Here is a 20,368-nt window from a genome sequence, read left to right as displayed (position 1 = left end):
CCTTTTCATATGGCTTGCTGCATCCAAAACCAAATATCAGAAGGTGCCCATGAGAATCTGTACAGGCAAAATGCTGTCCATCTTGTGAAAACTTACAGTCAAATACAGCTCCATGTCCTTGGCCTTCAATCTAGGAAACACAGAGGGAAAAAGTTACGACCAATTCTAGACAAGTGCTTTTGCTGTATCAACTGTTTTCATGTTGATAGCTTCCTATAATATATCACTTCTGAAAACAATATTTAAAAACAAATTTTGCACTAAGTATATGTCAATTAATATTTTCAGAAAATAAAATTCATTTTAGATACCACTAGCCTAGAAAAAATCTTGAAAGATCTTCTAAGAATTAGTTCTCAAAATGATCAAATGAAGGATCATAAACCATCCAAAGTGAAGGCTTTCTTTACTTCTGAATGACAAGCACTTTCATAAACTTTTGTTTCAATATATAACAAAAGGCTATTGACTAATAACCTACAAGGCAAATGATTAAAGATTAACAAAGTTTGGTATTCATGAACTAAAACCAATACTTTTCTGGAGTTTAAATTTTCTAAGATGACTGACCATCACGCAAAATTTGGAATGCTGCAAAGTCTCAAGGGGGCATGTGTAAATGCCTGTACCAGCAACTACCTTATTTCAAACTGCCACAAATTTCAGGAAGGATGCCCTAAGTGCATCATGAACATGTCTTAGATTACTTTTAAACTCTTTTATTCTTGCTTTTCAACTCTAAATTATATTAGTTTAGTAGCAATTTATAGTTAAAGGAGTTGTTTCATTAACTCAACAGTGTTGAGCTAAGCATATTTGCTGTCTGAGCCTCTAACTTTCCAATAACTAAACTTTAGGGCAAGTTTGATCAGTGCTGGAAAAACGAATCATCCACCCGCTAATTGCCAAAACAAACTCACACACATGCCCAAATAACCTGCATGAAAAGCGACTTCACTACTGCTATACCACACGTGAATGGGTGCCAATTAACAAACTTGAAAAAAAATTAAGTTACTGGGATATTTAGGGCACTGCTGAATAAGATAATATGTATACAAATATGTATTCTCTCATAACATTAAAAAAATGTATAAATATATTTCCTCCGATTCTTTGTTAAAACATAGGAACACATAAAACATGGTCCTTGGAGAAGCCACCTCCACCACAGCCCGACCTACAACTTGGCATTTCACATCCCTGCCCTGGGACCTCCAGTCCAAGTAAAGAAGAGGGCAGTGAGGAGGCAGGAGCAAGAGCCCTCAGCAGGCAAGGCGAAGATGGTGGCAGCAACTGTCCTGTCATACACATGGACCTAACTACATCAAAAGCTTAGCTAAGGGTACTTGCTGAGAAGGAAGTTTTCCCAAGAGGTCAAACCTATCTAAGCAGAGCAAGCCAGACTTGGGTTTTTACCTGCAGTTTGAAGAGTCCTACACAATGATTCCTGACAAAATGCAACCTGCAACTATGCCTGGAGAACAATTCAACGTCACATTAAAGTTTATTATGTATTTAATGAAATATTGTTCTGTTAGTAATTTACAACCCTATGTAATTTGTCTAGCATTAGAGAATTAGGAGCCTCTCAGCTGAGCAGTAAAGAACTCAGTATACAAGGCCATTTTTGGTGTCTGACTGAAAATACGATCATCGTTGCCCACTTGAGACATTTTCAGATTATTCTCAGGGCCGGCCTGGTGGCATAGCAGTTAAGTTCGCGTACTCCGCTTCGGCGGCCCGGAGTTCGCAGGTTCGTATCCCAGGTGTAGACCTATGTACCATTCATCAAGCCATGCTGTGGTGGCATCCCACAAACAAACAGAGGAAGATTAGCACAAATGTTAGCTCAGGAACTATCTTCCTCACCAAAAAAAAAAGAAAAGATTATTCTTTGGCTTACAGGTTGTTTAGCTTATATTCTGCTTGAAGCCTGAATTAATGTTGATTTCTGTTTTGATAAGTTAAGTTCAGGATTTAACGTTCTTATTGAGCTTTAAAGGATAATTAAGAAGACGGATAAACCTATGAATTTTAAGACCGTAGAAAAACTGCTGACGAAGGCTTGGTTCTTTCTCCAATAATTCGAACACACAGATATGCAACTTTCAGAGATGGCTAATTATGTATCTGCAATTCAGTCATGCTATTTGAGCTGCTTTAGCACACTTAATGTTAAAAAATAAAATACTGCATTTTAAACTGTTTGTTAAGAAACTATCCAGGATATGCACACTGAAATAATTTTAAGTAAAAACAAGACAAAACAAAACATGGAACACATGCACTACTTAGGCCTTCAATCAAAGGTCCAAGAACCACTCATCTACAGGTTGCTACTACACTGCCTCCAAAATTAATTACACTCTAAACTGGAACTCAATATAAGCTAGAGAGTAATTTTACAAAACGTACCACATATATCAATCAAAAGCCTTAACAACATTGAAACCCTTTTACACAATAATTCCCTCAGAATTTATTCTAAGGAAATAATCAGGGATCTATATCAATAGCCATGTATGAGGATATTCAAAGTGTTATTGCTGTGCATATTTTAGAAACCACTTAAATAATAATAGTAAATTAACTATATAAGTAACATTCTTCTGAGAAAGGCTGAATTTATAGTCAAATATATATTTGCAAATTCTTAAAAAAAATATTTAAGGCTTTGAAAAACACCCTTTACATAAAATGAAAAAAGACTACAAAACTATACGCAAGAATGCCAATTAATAAATATGGAAAGAATGATACTATTAGAAAATCTTCGGGCCGGCCCTGTGGCTTAGCGGTTAAGTGCGCGCGCTCCGCTACTGGCGGCCCAGGTTCGGATCCCGGGTGTGCACCGACGCACCGCTTCTCCAGCCATGCTGAGGCCGCGTCCCACATACAGCAACTAGAAGGATGTGCAACGATGACATACAACTATCTACTGGGGCTTTGGGAAGAAAAAAAAGGAGGATTGGCAGTAGATGTTAGCTCAGAGCCGGTCTTCTTCAGCAAAAAGAGGAGGATTAGCATGGATGTTAGCTCAGGACTGATCTTCCTCACAAAAAAAAAAAGAAAGAAAGAAAATCTTCAATGGATGCTAATATTTGTAAGTGAATGTTAAATGAGGAACAGGATATTCACAGTCTCAAAACAGCTCCTGAAAAAATTAGTTTAATAATTACAAAGAGGAAAAACAACTATTTTATAGTGAGGAAACCTGGCAGATGCTACCTTAACCAAATACTTAAAATTATCATAGCAGTAGTAGGACAAATAAACATCATGTATTTCCTAATATAATGCATGGAGGACACATTATCATTTATGTCTTATTCTATCAAAAAAAATGTGTAACAGAATCGAATCATGAAGAAACATCAGACAAAACAGGGATCTTCTGTACCATTACTGCCTATACTCATCAAAAAAGTTAAAGAGCAAGAAATAGGAAAAAAGATAGAAAGATTGTTGAAAATTAAAGAAAAGTAGAGATATACAACCACTTAATACACTGCAGGATCCTGAATTAGATCCTGAATTAGGTGCAAGGGGCAAAAATATAACTATAAAGACATTGGGACAATTGACAAAATTTGAATATAAACCCAGATTAGATAATGCTACTTTATCAATGTTAAATCTGCTGATTTTTGCAACTATATTGTGATTACATACGATAATTTTTAAAATATGCAATGGGATCCTAATTTGATTTTAGAATATACACGTGCAAAAAGAAAAAAGGCTAGAAAAGCCCAATGATGTCTGATTCGCTAGATGACTTTCCTGAATATTACTTATATTTTCTATTATCAAATATTTTAATAAATTTAAATAGTGAAAAAGTTGTATATAATTATCATAATTTTGCCAATTTAAACACAGACAGGAACACACTCACACATATATACAAAGCTAAGTAGACAACTTGCAAATCGTTCCCTCACGTGAATCAGTTATACACAGAATTTCATGTATGCATGTCTGTCAGATATTTATTAGGCTTTAAGTTCCCTAATTTCTAGAAATATGAACTGCCAATATATACAGATCAGTTTCTGGCTAAACTTCATAATCCAAATACCTGAAAAAAAATGCAAGCATGCAAGAAGATACATCTCACTTCACTTACCATATTAAAATAATGTTTCATCTTGGTGCCTTTTGTAATATCCCATATAAATATGCTGCCATCATGTCCTGCAGATAACATAATTCTGGAATCAAAGGGATGTGTCTCCAAAACAAATACTTCATCAGCATGTCCCTTTATCCAACAAAGTCATATAGTTAAGGAAGGTTTGCAAGTTATAAGTTTAAAACGAAAAACCCATATTGTCATAATATATAAGGGCTTTTAAAAATGTATTAATGACAGTAATTTATACATTAGTACATATACAAATTTCTATTCAGTTAATAATATAAATGAAAGAAACATTTAATATATTAATTTTATAGCTTCAAAAATAAAATTATAGTTCAAAAAATCTTGACTTGTTATACTGTATAAATACTACCTACCAATAAGTTATGAAGCAGTTGTCCAGTATAAGAATTCCACACTTTGAGGACATGATCATTCACAGCTGTGACAACAATACTATCATTCTGATTCCAAGCTATCATTGTTACTTTGGGTTTCATAAATCTTTCCTCTTCGGAAGATAAGTCCCTAAGTAAAAATACTCGATATGTAAATTCATTTAGATGGTAGGCTATACATTGTATACAATCCCTCATCAATAAAAAAACAACTAAAGTAAGCCACTTCATATGCATATGTTCTCATCTCTATGGAGGGATCATCACATCTGACCCTTAACAGATTATCTATAAACAGACAGGGGCAAAACCCAGAGGAGTTGGGGACAATTTAGAAGCAGTTCAGAGACTGAATAAAGGCAGATTTGAGGACACCTCTGCTGCTCATGAAAGCAAAGCTTTTTCTCTCTCTTTCCTATCACTTCTTTCTCTCCTCTTCTTCTCCAGCAGATGACAAAAAATTTTAGGAAGACAGAAAGAAGCTAATTCATCTTCATATCCCCAATGTCTAGAAAAGTGCCTGACACACACTCAATTTGTTGAACTGTAAATGAGACTGTCTTCATCCCTTTATAATTCCCTACAGACTGTTCCTATGGGTGCCTTGGCAAAAATGGTCTTGGATACACATGTCTGCAATGGTCTGCAGCCTTTACAAGCAAAGTTTCTCTGTAAAATATAGCAGTCGTAGTAAACAGTGGGAGAGTGAAGAAAAGCCCAGCTGCTTCTGAAATCACACAACACATTCTAAGAAATTATAAACATATAATAAACTAAACATATTTTAATTAAAGAAAACAGCTATAAGAATATGGAATAAGCATAACAGCTATCTATGTAAGCATAAGGGAACACCGACGAGAAAATAATTCTAACTAGACTGGTCAGGGGAAAGTGTAACATTAAGAGGTGAAATGGAATAAAGGCTAAGACTCCACACTTTAAACTAAAAGGCATTCCCTGTTAAAAACCTTGAATTTACTAACAGACATGTTGCATTCCATCAAGTTGTTCAGCCAAGATTAGAACACTAAAACAAACATACCCACCAATTTTACATACAGAAAATTCTGCTTTTTAAGATTTGAAAGAGATAAAACTTTAAATGAGCAAAGAACATTTCCACCATGAAGGGACTTACAGGAAAAGTTCTCTCCATGAAGAGAGTATGGCAGCAAGAAAACTAGGCAATTTTCAGGCTCATTAAAAAAATTTTTATTCAAGTTCTTACACTGATGCTCCTATTTTGCCTAATAAAATAACTTATCATAGGTGAATACGATTTCAAATTATCTTCATTCCCATTCCCCTTCATTATTTCAGTTAATCAATGACTGACAGCATTCACTTTCACACTAAGATGGTTTTCAATGTCAGATGTAACATTTTTAAATAATGGTAAAGATTTAATTTGTGAACAAGGACTACCAGATTTCCCTTTCCATTCTCTACCACAAATCATTCCCTAAAAATATTAAGATCAAATTTATTTTGAAACTCAATACAACTGTCTGTGCCAGAGCAGAGAATATGAATTAATTTCTCCTACAATTATTGAAAATAAAGCAGACATGAGGATTTCCAAAAGACAATATGTATAACATTTCTCAGAAAAACTGATATGAAAAAGTCTAAACTTTAGAAATAAATTCTAAACTAAAATTTATCATGTTAGATTTCTATTACAGTGTAACTAAAATAATAATGATATTTGCAATGGACAAAAGAACACTGCTATGCCTACTCTAGACCAAGCAGTATGCTAGAAACTTTTGTTATATCATTTAAAATTCCCAGTAATACTTAAAGGGCAAGTAGTCTTATTTTCCAGATGATGAAACAGATTAATATTAAATGATGTTCTCAAAATTATACAGCTATAAACAGTACAGTAGTCCCCCCCTTATCCACGGTTCTGCTTTCTGCAGTTTCAGTTACCTGCAGTCCAAAAACACAGTACAATAAGACATTTTGAGAGAGAGAGCACATTCATGTAACTTTTATTACAGTATATTGTTATAACTGTTTTATTTTATTATTATTGTTGTTAATCTCTTATTGTGCCTAATATATAAATTAAACTTGATCATAGGTATGTATATACAGGAAAAAACATAGTATATATAGGGTTCAGTACCACCTGTGGTTTCAGGCATCCACTGGGCGTCCAGGAACATATCCCTCACAGATAAGGGAGTTTTGTACAAATGGTACTTGAGCAAAGGTCTGATTCCAAAACATGTATTCCTCCCACCACCCGTATAGCCTCCCAATATACACTAAACTAAAAAGAGCAGTGTATTTCAAATTTGTAATATTTACCTTGGGAAGTACTAAATTTATCTCAAAGATGCCCCCAAAAAAGTCAGAAAGTGGAGTGTTGATGGAGGGGGACAGTTGGACAACCTTGCCTTCAAAGCTGTTTTACAAGCCAAAATTTTAGCATGCAAAAAAAGTCACTACAGAAAAGTAAAATTTCCACACTTGACATACCTGTATTATTTTTATAATTTTTTTTTTAATTATAGGTGGTTTTAAATGCAACACCTAAGAGAAAGTCAATGCTATGCACAACAGTAAAATAAATATGTTGTTCTTTCCTACATAAATGTAAGGATAAATTCTTCGGGATATAGACTTGTTCTGATTTATCAGATACGTAGGAAGTAGCCATTCATTCAGATCGTAGCTCTTTATAATAGAAGGTAGCTCCAATCCCCTGAACAAAGCAATCAACCAACCAGGGAGAGAGAGATTCAGTACTTATGATGTACCCACTTACAACAGACCATCTCAACTTACCCTGAGATTCTGGTAGCCATATCCAACAAAATGCTTCTCCATTCTAACTGCTCAAATCTCCAGACACGTGCTGTTCCATCTCTGCTACCACTTAAGAACCTTAAAATATTCAGAAAAAGATCTTACACTCACACACGTGCCACCAAAGGCTACAGTTAAAATCACAAGCCCAAAAACTTTTAATGTACCTATCCTCACTGCAGGTAAAGCTATAGGTATGAATTCAAAAGATAAGGATTTAGGGCATATCTAAACGGAAAAAAATCTGGTTTACTATGATTTGCCTGGCCCTATGAAGTAAAGCACATTTCAAACTCAATCAACTGCTTGTCAAATGGATTGAGTTTTGAGAAGACAATGTACAAGAAGTACCTGGAGGGGGGAAAAAACAGTAAGAATTAAAGACATATGGGAAAACTAGTAAGAGGTAAAGCTCTATTATAAGCATCTTAACTCTAAACTCAAATTAATTCATGCTGGCCATTGTGCAAAAACCAATCAATCTCTTAACAAAGCAAAGGGTTAAAAACTGGAGTTTAGGAAAGGCATCTGAAAGACACTGGGGACCACAAAGAAGGATATAATTTAAGTGATAATTTCGTTGGAGGATACATCACAGTGGCTGATTAAAAAAGATTTTTAACTACTCAAACATGAGGAAATTCATTATCCTCATACCTAATCTTTCCATAAATCAAACATTTAGCCAATGGTGAGATAAAGGAGAACTAATTTTGGTCATAGGCGCCAACAGAAACTATGATCCTAAAAACTTAAATTTCATGTGTTTCCCCCTGCCCCAGAACTTTTCATTCAATTAATATATTTACTAATAAGTACCTGCAATACATGAAGTGATATATTAGCCACACTAATATGAAGCATAGTATATTTGCCTAGAAACACACACACAAACATACACTTACCGATCACCATTGTTACAAAATTGAATACTATCAACTTTATCCTAAACAGGGAGGAAAAAAACAAACACAAAAGTGATCATCTACACAGTCTGTAACCAAACAAAAGAAAACCAGTTTTAGAGCTAGAAGCACATCTAGTTTAAAGCACGAGATCTGTACTTGTGCTGCTTAGCTCTGTCATTCGAACATGTAGCACAAAGGACCTATGAATCTAACAAGATATAGCCCTTGTCTCAGAGACAGACATATGCAGTAAAAAAGAAGCCTTGCTTCTAAAATTAAAGCTAAATTTACAATTAATTATATCTGTATAAAAATGGATACACATGGAAAGTGATCAAAATATAAAGATTTAAGCAGCTAAAAAGAAGAGATATTCACTTTGATGATTATTTATGTGCAAATTTTTTTCTTTTAAAGTGATTTGAACTATGTTAATCAAATAACCTCAGAGAACTTCCTATAGAAAAAAATATGACCTGACCACTGACCAGTATTCCAGAATATTGCGAGTTATCTATCTTATTACACATTAATAAAACAGCATTCTGACGTCATGAGCTTGGTTAAGACGAATAGGCCCACTTGAACTTAACCCACGAAGATCAGCTGTCATAATCCAAATTTTAGATTTAAAACTGAAATAACCACTGCAAAATATTAGCACTGTCAACACACTAAGTTATCAATGATATCCTTCACCTTTAAGTGCAACTCCTCCTATTTTAAGTAAAAATCAGAATCAATAACAACTGCCTTTAGCAACACTTGACAATGTACCAACACGAATATTATGAATAATTAATCTACAGAATTTTAAAACATGAATACTTACAGTGTGGCTCTCAAGTTCAGCTATTTTTTCAGGTGCTTCAAAACCCAAAAAATACATTCTGATTACATGATCAGTACTACCTGTGGCTAAAAACATACCACCTGAAACAAAAATGTTAAGGCTTAAAAATCCAGTTTATAACAAATACTTGAACAAACCAAATTTCTATATTAAGCAAGATCTCCTATTCCAAAACTAAGTCTATCTCAATCCATGTTCTAACTCACTATATAAAAACTCTTTTAAAATTAATATAACACAGTATGATGCTGTGATTTATAATAAGAATAATAATATTTGGTCTTCATCCTCGTTTCTAGCACAGAGCTCCTAAAAACCTTTGGAATTTCCTAAGTGATAAGAGTGATAAAGGGGTCTTGATATTCTTAACAAACCCATTTCAACCACACCAGAGTTTATGCTAATGAAGTGCCTTTTGGAAAGCACCTAAATATACGGGTGCTGATTGCCAGGGGAACCAATCACGTGATTAGAGGCTTGGAACTTGCAGTCCAACATGGGGGCAGAGGGGTGCGGGTAGCAGCAACATGATTTACTCAATCGTGCCTATGCAACAAAGCCTTCATAAAAACACAAAAGGATGGGATCTGGAGAGCTCCCAGGTCAGTGAACACGTAGAGATTAGGTGAGAGTGGCATGCCCAGAGAGTGCCCCTTCCCACATACTTTATCCTATGCATCTCTTTCATTCGGCTGTTCCTGAATTACATCCTTTTAAAATTAACTGGAAATCTAGTAAGTAAAATGTCTGAGTTCTGTGAGCTGCTCTAGCAAATTAACTGAACCCAAGGAGGGGGTTGTGGTAATCTACGATCTATATAGCTGGTTGGTCAAAAGCACAGGTGACAACCTGGTCTGAAGTTTGCCAGGGGGAAGGGAGTCTTGTAGGACTGAGCCAACTGAGCCCTTAACCTATGACATCTCACACTACTCTCTAGGTAGACAGTGTCAGAATTGAGTTGAACTGTAGGACACCCAGCTGGTGTCAGAGAATTGTTTGATAGTGTTGAAAAAAACAACACACATCAGACAAGACTTCAACAAAACAAAAAGTTAGGGGTTGGCCTGATGGCACAGTGATTAAGTCTGGCACATTCCACTTCGGCAGCCTGGGACTCATGGGTTCAGATCCTGGGCGTGGACCTACACCACTCATCAAGCCATGCTGTGGTGGCGACCCACATACAAAATAGGGAAAGACTGGCACAGATGTTAACTCAGGGCTACTCTTCTTCAAGCAAAAAGAGGAGGATTGGCAACAGATGTTAGCTCAGGGCCACCCCTCCTCACCAGAAAAAAAAAAAAAAAAAAGTTAATTCAATCTGGAAATGTTCACTCTCTCCCTCTGCTTTATTAGTTATGGCAATGACCCTAAGGGCTGCTGCTCTAAAAATGCTTGACCAAAGGGGCTCTGCTTTCTAAACAGAGCTATGGAATATAAAGTTCACTTGTTGAAGTTTTTAGACTTTTATGGGGGTAAAATCTTTGACCTCTCCTAAAAAGAAAGGTTACCACATAAGTTCACTGAATAAGAAAAGAAAATGGGAAATAATTTCACAAAGATGTGTGGAAAACAAATTTAAACTACCAAAAATATACAGTTTGGCCTGTTAACAGAAAATCACAATTTTGATATATCACACACCCAGTGCACACGGCACAGGAATCACTCATGTGGACACCTTAAGCCTGCTTTTTGCCAGCTATCTCTTATATCACTGACTCTAATTACTATTGGAAAGCAGAGAAAGGCAGAATGGGGGAGTGAAAGACAAGAAAAAGGCTAATTAAATGAACATCACAGATTAAACCTAATGAAATGAACATAAGTCATTTACCATGTATCAGGTAAAGATTCTTAGCAATAATGTGGTCATTCAATATATGCTAAAATAAAACTAAGGAAAAAAATTACTAAAGTTATCTTACCAACACTAAAAGAAGAACAAAGCATTTGAACGCCTGGTCTAGGCTTTTCAGTGAACTTCAGGGGACGTGGACTTTAAAAGAAGAAAACATTTTAAAATACATTGACACTAACATGATGTAAATATTGGTTTTAACCTAGTATTTTCAAATATTACCTACTCTTATTTCTATAGTACTTCATAGTATACCAAATATTTCCACATATGCTATTACAGCTGGATGGATTTTAGAAGACTGTCCACACCCCACCTTCATACTGATCCTACTACACAGAAGATGCAGGCCTACCAACCCCCATATTTTTAATTGAGGTGACTAAAGCTCAGAGAGCATAAGTGAACCATCATCAAGGCTGCAGAGCAGAGTATAAAACCACCAGGGTATAGCACTTTCCCACAGAAATGGAATGCAAGCCACACATATAACTTTTAACTTTTTAGTAGCCACATTAAAAATAAAAAGAAATAGGGCCGGCCCCGTGGCTTAGCAGTTAAGTGAGCGCGCTCCGCTGCTGGCAGCCCGGGTTCGGATCCTGGGCGCGCACCAACGCACCGCTTCTCCGGCCATGCTGAGGCCGCATCCCACATACAGCAACTAGAAGGATGTGCAGCTATGACATACAACTATCTACTGGGGCTTTGGGGGGGGAAATAAATAAATAAAATCTTTAAAAAGAAAAATAAATTAATTAATTAATTAATTAAAAGAAATAAAATTAGTTTTATTTCATTTAACCCAATATATCCAAAATGTCACATCAATATTAATAAAATTTTAAGGAGAACTTTAGATCCTTTCTTTCATATTAAATCTTTGAAATCTTCCAGAATGTACTGGATACTTATAAAACATCTCAATTTGAACAAAGTTTCCACCAAAACTATTTGACCTGTATTCAGATTTCATAAAACTTACAGTTGAAAAACTAAATTCACATAAGTTGTTTGAAACATGCTGAAAAGTTTCGTAATAACTGACTCAAGAATCAGTTTTGAAATTTAAATTCACAATTCAGTTCATCAACTGCACTAGCCACCTCTAACGTGCTTGACAGGCACATGTGGCTAGTGAATAGCACAGGTCTATAATCCAGGTCTTCTGATTCTTAATGATCCTGCCTAAATTTCTGACTATGTATCTAATTACACATTTCTAACATTTTTCAAAATGTTTCACATACATATTATCTCACTTTTTCTTCACAAAAAAGTGTCGACTAAGATAGAATAGCTATGCTTCTTTTACATATCCAACTAAATTGTTGAATTGTAAACAGTCAATAGTCAATTTGGCACATATGCTATATATAATAAAAATTAAGTTCAAAAGCAAAAAGGCAACCACAATATATAATTTCTCTTTACAATCAGACTTCATTTCATTAGATTAAATCGTTAACAATATTAAAAAAGAAAACTTACTACACAATTAAAGTCACTTACCTAAATTTCAGGGATTCTAAATCCCACTGCCAAAAACAAACTGTCCCATCAGCACCAGTAGAGACCATGTATCTTTGAGAGCCTTTGGCCATCGGGCTAAACTAAGAAGCAGTAACACATACAACAATTCAGTTTCCTGAGCTTCTACTAAAGTTATAGTTTAACAGTTTTTCAACGTTAACTTCAATTGACACTTCAAGTAAAACACAACAAATTCAAAATATAGGTGACACTATTGTAGTGAAAAATCATAACCTATAAAAAAAGGAAAGTCTATCACTAAGTTAATTTATAAGTGTAATGTGATCTCAACAAAAGATTTTTTTCAAAACAAGCAAAAATAACCAGAAAAACTTTTATGAAGAAAAAAAATGAAGATTTAGTCCTATCAATATAAAAGCATATCACAAAACCTCAATAATTATATAGAATACTACTCAGCCATAAAAAAAGACAAAATCATCCCATTCGCAACAACATGGATGGAACTTGAGGGTATTATGTTAAGTGAGATAAGCCAGTCAGAGAAAGACAAACACTGTATGATTTCACTCACATGTGGATAATAAACAAATACATGGACAAAGAGAACAGATTAGTGGTTACCAGAGAGGAAGGGGGTTGGGGGCTGGGCATAAGGGATAAAAGGGCACATATGTATGGTGACTGACAAATAATAGTGTACAACTGAAATTTCACATTTCACCATGTTATAAACTATTATGACACCAATAAAAAATAAATAAATAATAAAATAACGTGAACAAGAAGACGATTTATTTCCAAGGATGAGAGGGAAGGATAAACAACTTTGTACACTGCTTCCCAGCTTTGAGTGGAAAACTATTAATCTGCTGTTGATATGTTTCCACCAAGTCAAAAATCGGTACAATATGTGCTACAAAGCCCATCCCCATTTGTTTCCTAACAAAGATTTTGTGGTGTATTTGAAATCTTCTAATGTTGTTAACAAACAAACTTTCTTATTTTAACAACTAAAAAAGAACTATGGAGTCCAGTACATACATTGACAGAATGACCAATGGAAAAAATATAAAGTCCAAAAGGGATCCTAATACAAGATTTAAGTAAGATAGAGGGGCCATCTCAAATCAGCTGGGGAAACAATGATCACTGCATAAACGGCAAAGGGAACAACTGTGCAGCAATCTGGGGGAAAAAAGCTGGATCTATTCTTCAGGGTACACCAGGATAAATTCCAAGTGGATCAACAATTTAAATATTTAAAAAACAAAACCATAAAAGTATTATAAGAAAACACAAGAATTACATTGTAACTTCAGAATAGGGCTAACACTTGTATTTAATTAAGTACCAATTGTGCTACCATCCACTGAATTCTAAATTGTTTCAATTTTAGAATTTCCTTTTTACTAACTTCCAGTTCTCTGCTGAAATTTTTTCTATTTCTTTTAATTAGTTGAACTTATTATGCATAGATAATTCCAAGATATATTCTCCCTAATCCTACAAGTCTCAAAAATTCTGCTAAGCTTCTCAGCTACCTCCTGTGGAATTGACAAATACCTTCAAACTCTAGACTCCTATCCTTACCTACTGTATCTTGGCTCCATAATTCCTCATTATATTAGTACCTTGGGTATTTTTCACCTTTGTCCAGCTTTTACAGTTGTTTTTATTTCTTTTTTTTTGCTGAGTAAGATTCGCCCTGAGCTAACATCTGTTGCCAATCTTGCTCTTTTTTGCTGAGGAAGATTAACCCTGAGCTAACATTTTGTTGCGAATCTTCTTCTGTTTTGTATGTGGGTCACTGCCACAGCATGGCCACTGACAAGTGTTGTAGGTCCACACCCAGGAACTGAACCCGGGCCACCGAAGCAGAGCATGCCAAACTTAACCACTAGGCCACCAGGGCTGGCCCTATAGTTGTTTTTAAAAAGGAAGGCTAGTCCAAGCCAGCTACTCATTATGTCTTTCATTCCTGAGGAATGTTCATTTGCCACTCTTTTATTTAGACAAGAAGATCTACTTCTGGTTGTAACCTGGCTATGTCTAACACGAACACCCTTAAGAAAGTAACTATTAAGTGACACTGTATAATGCTACCCTAGAGAAAGCTATATACTAAAATATTGACAGTCATTATTTCTAGATGCTAACATTTTTTCTTATTTGCTATTAACTATTGTATAATTTTTCTGCAAAAAGTATTACCTGTACATCTGTTTTTTATAAATTGAAAAAAAAAACCTTTACTAAAATTAAAAATGGCTTCTACATGCCAGTAACAACAGGGCAAACGACAGAAAAAATATTAATAACTAAAATCATGTATTTTGTTTGACTTTGAAATTCAAAGTAACCACTAGCAAGCACAGATGAACCTACTACCATCCAAGTAGATTTTTCAGATATATTCAGTAAGTGATAAACACATGTGGGCCCCCATTAACAAAAGAATGGGTTTCAGGGAAGACCAGTGCTCCACTTTCATGCAGAAGAATTCCATAATGGTTTTAAGACAGACACCCTCACAAAGTATTCTAAGTTTTCTTATTTGCTGCTATATTGCCTGTAAGTCCATATCAAATAACAAAATGTCAACTGTGAAACACAGCTAGGATTTGAATTAATTTCAAACTATGAAACCTTCCAGAGAACAATATAATCCCTGCCTAAAAATAAACAGGCAAACCAAAAATCTTGCTTAAATTTTCAAAATAAAACACTATCCCAGTTATAGTTGTCTTCATTCAAAAATAAGTCTGCAGTCTCTATTCTTCAAGAATATTAACCAGAAGAGTTGAAAAAAGCCACTTTTATCACAGAACTTCACACCAAATCTACTTAGAGACCTTTTAACATATAGCCTAGGTGAATTCACTCATGAAAATGGAACCATTTGCACAGTTTTAACCAAACTCAAATCAGAGGCACCAACGTGCCTTAAAAGGCCTTATCAATCATTATCTCCTAACAAAACGTGATTTTCAAAAAAATGACTGATTAGCACCATTTTGAGTCCTTAATGAACTAATGGATCTAAGGCAGTGCTCATCAACAGCTACTACAGAGAAACCACCAGACATTTCACGCCTGGAAGAGCGTACACCTCAAGGTACTCAAGCTCCAGATCAGTGAACCTAAAATTGTGGTCCCTGGGGAGCAACAGCAACACCTGGGAAACTTGTTATAAATGCAAATTCTCAGGACCCACCTCCGACATTTTGAATCACAATCTATGACGAAGGGCCTAGCAATCTGTGCTTTAAACAAGGCCTCCAAGTGATTCTCATGCATAACAACCAACTCACAGGAAAACAGGTGAATCTACTCTACAAGGATGGAAATGGTAACATCCAGGAACTCTGAAGATAAACAATCCAATACCTCCCACAAACTGCAAGGTGATTTTTTTTAATTGGGGAAGGGGGTGCAATTTGTTTCAAGCTTCTTTTCATCTATAGCAACCAATTGTAAGGTATAGCTTTTATCTGTTTCCTAATTCAAACAAACTAAACAAACTAATGCTATTTATGAGACAACTGGAAATTTGAAGATCAACAAGTGTAATAATAACATTTTGGCTTTTTTTGTATGTGTGAGGAAGACTGGCGCTGAGCTAACTTCCAACGCCAATCCTCCTCTTTTTTTGCTGAGGAAGACTGGCCCTGGGCTAACATCTGTGCCCACCTTCCTCTACTTTATATGGGACACAGCCACAGCATGGCTTGACAAGCGGTGCATCGGTGTGCACCTGGGATCCAAACCTGCAAACCCTGGACCGCCGAAACGGAGCGCGCACACTTGACCACTACGTCACCAGATCAGCCCCTTTTTGGCATGTTTTTAAAAAAAGAATCCTCCTCTCAAAAAAATGGGTATAGAAGGAAAGTACCCCAACACAATAAAGGCTATTTATGACAGACACACAGCCAACATCGTACTCAAAGGGAAAAGACTGAAAGCCATTCCTCTGAGAACAGGAATGAGGCAGGGCTGCCCACTCTCACCACTCCTATTCGACATAGTACTGGAGGTTTTGGCCAGAGCACTTAGGCAAGAAAAAGGAATAAAAGGAATCCAAACAGGCAACGAAGAAGTGAAACTCGCACTATTTGCAGATGACATGATTTTATACATAGAAAACCCTAAAGAATCCATTGGAAACTATTAGAAATAATCAACAACTACAGCAAAGTTGCAGGGTACAAAATCAATCTACAAAAATCAGTTGCATTTCTGTATGCTAATAATGAACTAACAGAAAGAGAGCTCAAAAAGATAATACCATGTACAATTACATCAAAAAAGAATAAAATATCTAGGAATAAATCTTACCAAGGAGGTGAAAGACCTATACAACGAAAACTACAAGACATTACTGAAAGAAATCGATGATGACATAAAGAAATGGAAAGACATCCCATGCACATGGATTGGAAGAATAAACATAGTTAAAATGTCTATATTACCTAAAACAATCTACAGATTCAATGCAATCCCAATCAGAATCCCAATGACATTCTTCACGGAAATAGAAAAAAGAATACTAAAATTCATATGGGGCAATAAAAGACCGTGAATAGCCAAAGCAATCCTAAGAAAAAGGAACAAAGCTGGAGGCATCACAATCTCTGACTTCAAAACATACTACAAAGCAATAGTAATCAAAACAGCATGGTACGGGTACAAAAACAGACACACAGATCAATGGAACAGAATTGAAAGCCCAGAAATAAAAACACACATATATGGACGGCTAATTTTCGACAAAGGAGCTAAGAACATACAATGGAGAAAGGGAAGTCTCTTCAATAAATGGTGCTGGGAAAACTGGACAGCCACTTGCAAAAGAATGAAAGTGGACCAGGTGCTATCGCCATTCACAAAAATTAACTCAAAATGGATCAAAGACCTGAAGGTGAGACCTGAAGCTATAAAACTCATAGACGAAAACATAGGCAACACACTATTTGACACTGGTCATAAAGGAATCTTTTCGGATGACATGCCTACCCAGACTAGGGAAACTAAAGAAAAAATAAACAAGTGGGACTTTATCAGATTAAAGAGCTTCTACAAGACAGACAAAACCAGAATCAAGATGAACAGACAACCCACCAGCTGGGAGAAAATATGTGCAAAACATATATCTGACAAGGGCTTAATCTCCATAATATATAAAGAACTCACACAACTAAACAACAAAAAAACAAACAACCTGATCAAAAAATGGGCAGAGGAAATGAACAGACGCTTCTCCAAAGAAGATATACAGATGGCCAACAGGCACATGAAAAGATGTTCAACATCACTAATCATCAGGGAAACGCAAATCAAAACAACACTAAGATATCACCTCATGCCCATTAGAATGGCTATAATCACCAAGACAAAAAACAACAAATGTTGGAGAGGATGTGCAGAAAACAGGAACCCTCATATACAGCTGGTGGGAATGCAAACTGGTGCGGCCTCTATGGAAAACAGTATGGAGATTCCTCAAAGAATTAAAAACAAGAGATCCCCTATGATCCAGCTATCCCACTACCGGGAATCTATCCAACGAACCTGAAATCAACAATCCAAAGAGGCTTATGCACCCCTATGTTCACTGCAGCATTATTCACTATAGCCAAGAAGTGGAAGCAACCTAAGTGTCCCTCGACTGACGACTGGATCAAGAAGATGTGGTGTATATATATGCAATGGAATACTACTCAGCCATAAAAAAAGACAAAATCATCCCATTTGCAACAACATGGATGGGCCTGGAGGGTATTATGTTAAGTGAAGTAAGCCAGAAAGAGAAAGACAAACACTGTATGATCTCACTCATATGTGGAATATAAACCAACACATGGACAGAGAAAACTGTATTGTGGTTACCAGGGGCAATGGGGGTGGGGGGTGGGCGGTGGGCACAACGGGTGAAGGGAGACATATACATGGTGATAGACAAACAAAAATGTACAACCCAAAATTTCACAATGTTATAAACTATTAAAACATCAATAAAACAAAAAAAGAATCCTCATCTTTTAGAAAGACATACTACATGAAATCTAGGATTTGTTTTAGGTACAAGGTGAAGTAGTTGAGGAAGAACTGGCCATGGGTTGATCGTCACAAAGGGTTTATTATACTATTCTGTCTACTTTATATATGTTCAAAGTTATCCTCCACAATAAAGTGAAAAAAATTTTTAAATATATTTCAGCAAATTCAATCAACTTACCAAAATCCACAAGTTTTAAAGCAGAAAAATCATTAGCCTATCACCAGTTTGTAACTGACACTCCTTCAGTTCAACCATAAACTTAAAGGAAGTAATAAGACATCCATCAAGCCTTCATATACAGCTCTAACTGCATTAGATATTTCGTACATCACCCTTCCAAGATTCATGGAAGTATGATTAATTATATTTTCCCTTGATTATTAAATTTAAAATACATCATATAGTTACTAAGCATCTTACTATTTCTCATCTCCAAAGAGAAGAGAGTTTTAAAGGAAAAGGAGATAATACACAAATATGCACACTAAAGCCAGTTTACCTGTAAAGATGTAATTGATCCCGTGTGTCCTTGGAGCACAGCAACTGGGGCACAAGTTCTCAAGCACCACACTCTAATTATTTTATCACAGCTCCCTGCAGCAATCAATGTATTTTCATAGTTTACTGCCATATCTGAAATTTCTGCAGAATGACCTCTTAATGTGGATAACAGACGACCGTTGTGTGTTGACCAAATCTTCACCAAACAATCATCTGAACCCTAAAAAAAAATACACCCAAAAATAAATGTTAATCCAGCAAGTCTTTTACACCATTTAAAAGAATACTATTTACATGTCACTCAGATTAAGTATCTACAACTCCTCCTCTCTTTCCAACTTAGAATACTCCATGAATTATGAATCTTATGGTCAGAACACTTATGGAATAATAGTTTTTTCTTCAAATAAAATAATGTCTACATAAAGATACTGTGAAATTTTCATTTCTATGCATCAGACCACATTATAAATACTATTTTCCCAAAATTCTCTGCCAAGTCGTCCAACTAAAAGTTTGTGGCTCACCTATTTCAATGAGCAATAGTTAAATGTCAGGTTAGCTCATGTCAAGCTAAATAATTTGATGAGTGTTAGGAAAGATATATGTCTCACAGGCTAAGAAACAAGAGAAAGTGGCAATCCCAAAAACAACTACAAAATAACAGGACTAACATCCTCATTGTAAAAAACCAAACGACAGAGTCTCAAATTTATAGTACCAGCAAGCATCCATCCATTCATTCCAGCAAATATTGAGTATCCACTCTGAATCTCACAACTGAAAAGTTAAAACTTCTTACCCACCCTAATTTTCCCTTAAAACATTAAAATGGTAAATTAAATTCCAAATATTTACATATAGTTTTATAATAATTAAAAATATTTCATTCTTCGGGGCTGGCCCCATGGCGCAAGTGGTTAAGCGCGCGCGCTCTGCTGCAGCGGCCCGGGGTCCGCCAGTTCAAATCCTGGGCGTGCACCGACGCACCACTTGTCAAGCCATGCTGTGGCGGGGTCCCATATAAAGTAGAGGAAGATGGGCATGGATGTTAGCCCAGCACAGTCTTCCTCAGCAAAAAAAAGAGGAGGATTAGCAGATGTTAGCTCAGGGCCGATCTTCCTCACAAAAAAATATATATATATATTTCATTGTTCAAGTACTCCATCAATTTCTCTGGATCTGTGAGTAATCAATGTCAGTATGAATCACCCGTAGAGATTTGGATTTTTGTGGGCTTTTTAAATTTATTTTGGGTTAATACACATACGAGAAATTAAACTAATTCAATAGGTCTAGAATGGACTGGAGAGGAAGTACGA

The 20,368-nt window shown here is 35.7% G+C and overlaps 1 protein-coding gene across 2 annotated transcripts in view; it reads right to left on the bottom strand.

The window, feature by feature from the left end:
• Nucleotides 1-20,368, bottom strand: part of BRWD1 (bromodomain and WD repeat domain containing 1) — a 116,511-nt gene that overhangs the window by 73,092 nt on the left and 23,051 nt on the right. For both annotated transcript variants that reach the window (XM_087418073.1, XM_087418074.1), the window contains exons 8-16: nucleotides 19,045-19,266; nucleotides 12,500-12,600; nucleotides 11,058-11,128; nucleotides 9,109-9,209; nucleotides 8,274-8,314; nucleotides 7,348-7,446; nucleotides 4,525-4,675; nucleotides 4,133-4,267; nucleotides 2-130 (exon numbers count right to left, since the gene is read on the bottom strand). In XM_087418073.1, coding sequence (XP_087274199.1) covers nucleotides 2-130; nucleotides 4,133-4,267; nucleotides 4,525-4,675; nucleotides 7,348-7,446; nucleotides 8,274-8,314; nucleotides 9,109-9,209; nucleotides 11,058-11,128; nucleotides 12,500-12,600; nucleotides 19,045-19,266 — 1,050 coding nt within the window. The remainder of the gene's footprint in view (nucleotide 1; nucleotides 131-4,132; nucleotides 4,268-4,524; nucleotides 4,676-7,347; nucleotides 7,447-8,273; nucleotides 8,315-9,108; nucleotides 9,210-11,057; nucleotides 11,129-12,499; nucleotides 12,601-19,044; nucleotides 19,267-20,368) is intronic.

This window comes from Ceratotherium simum, chromosome 27 (genome assembly GCF_057802395.1).
Source record: "Ceratotherium simum simum isolate JZ-2026a chromosome 27, ASM5780239v1, whole genome shotgun sequence".
NCBI classification, from domain to species: Eukaryota; Metazoa; Chordata; class Mammalia; order Perissodactyla; family Rhinocerotidae; genus Ceratotherium; species Ceratotherium simum.
The sequence above is the reverse complement of the archived record's forward strand: the minus strand, read 5'-3'. Positions and strand labels throughout refer to the sequence as shown.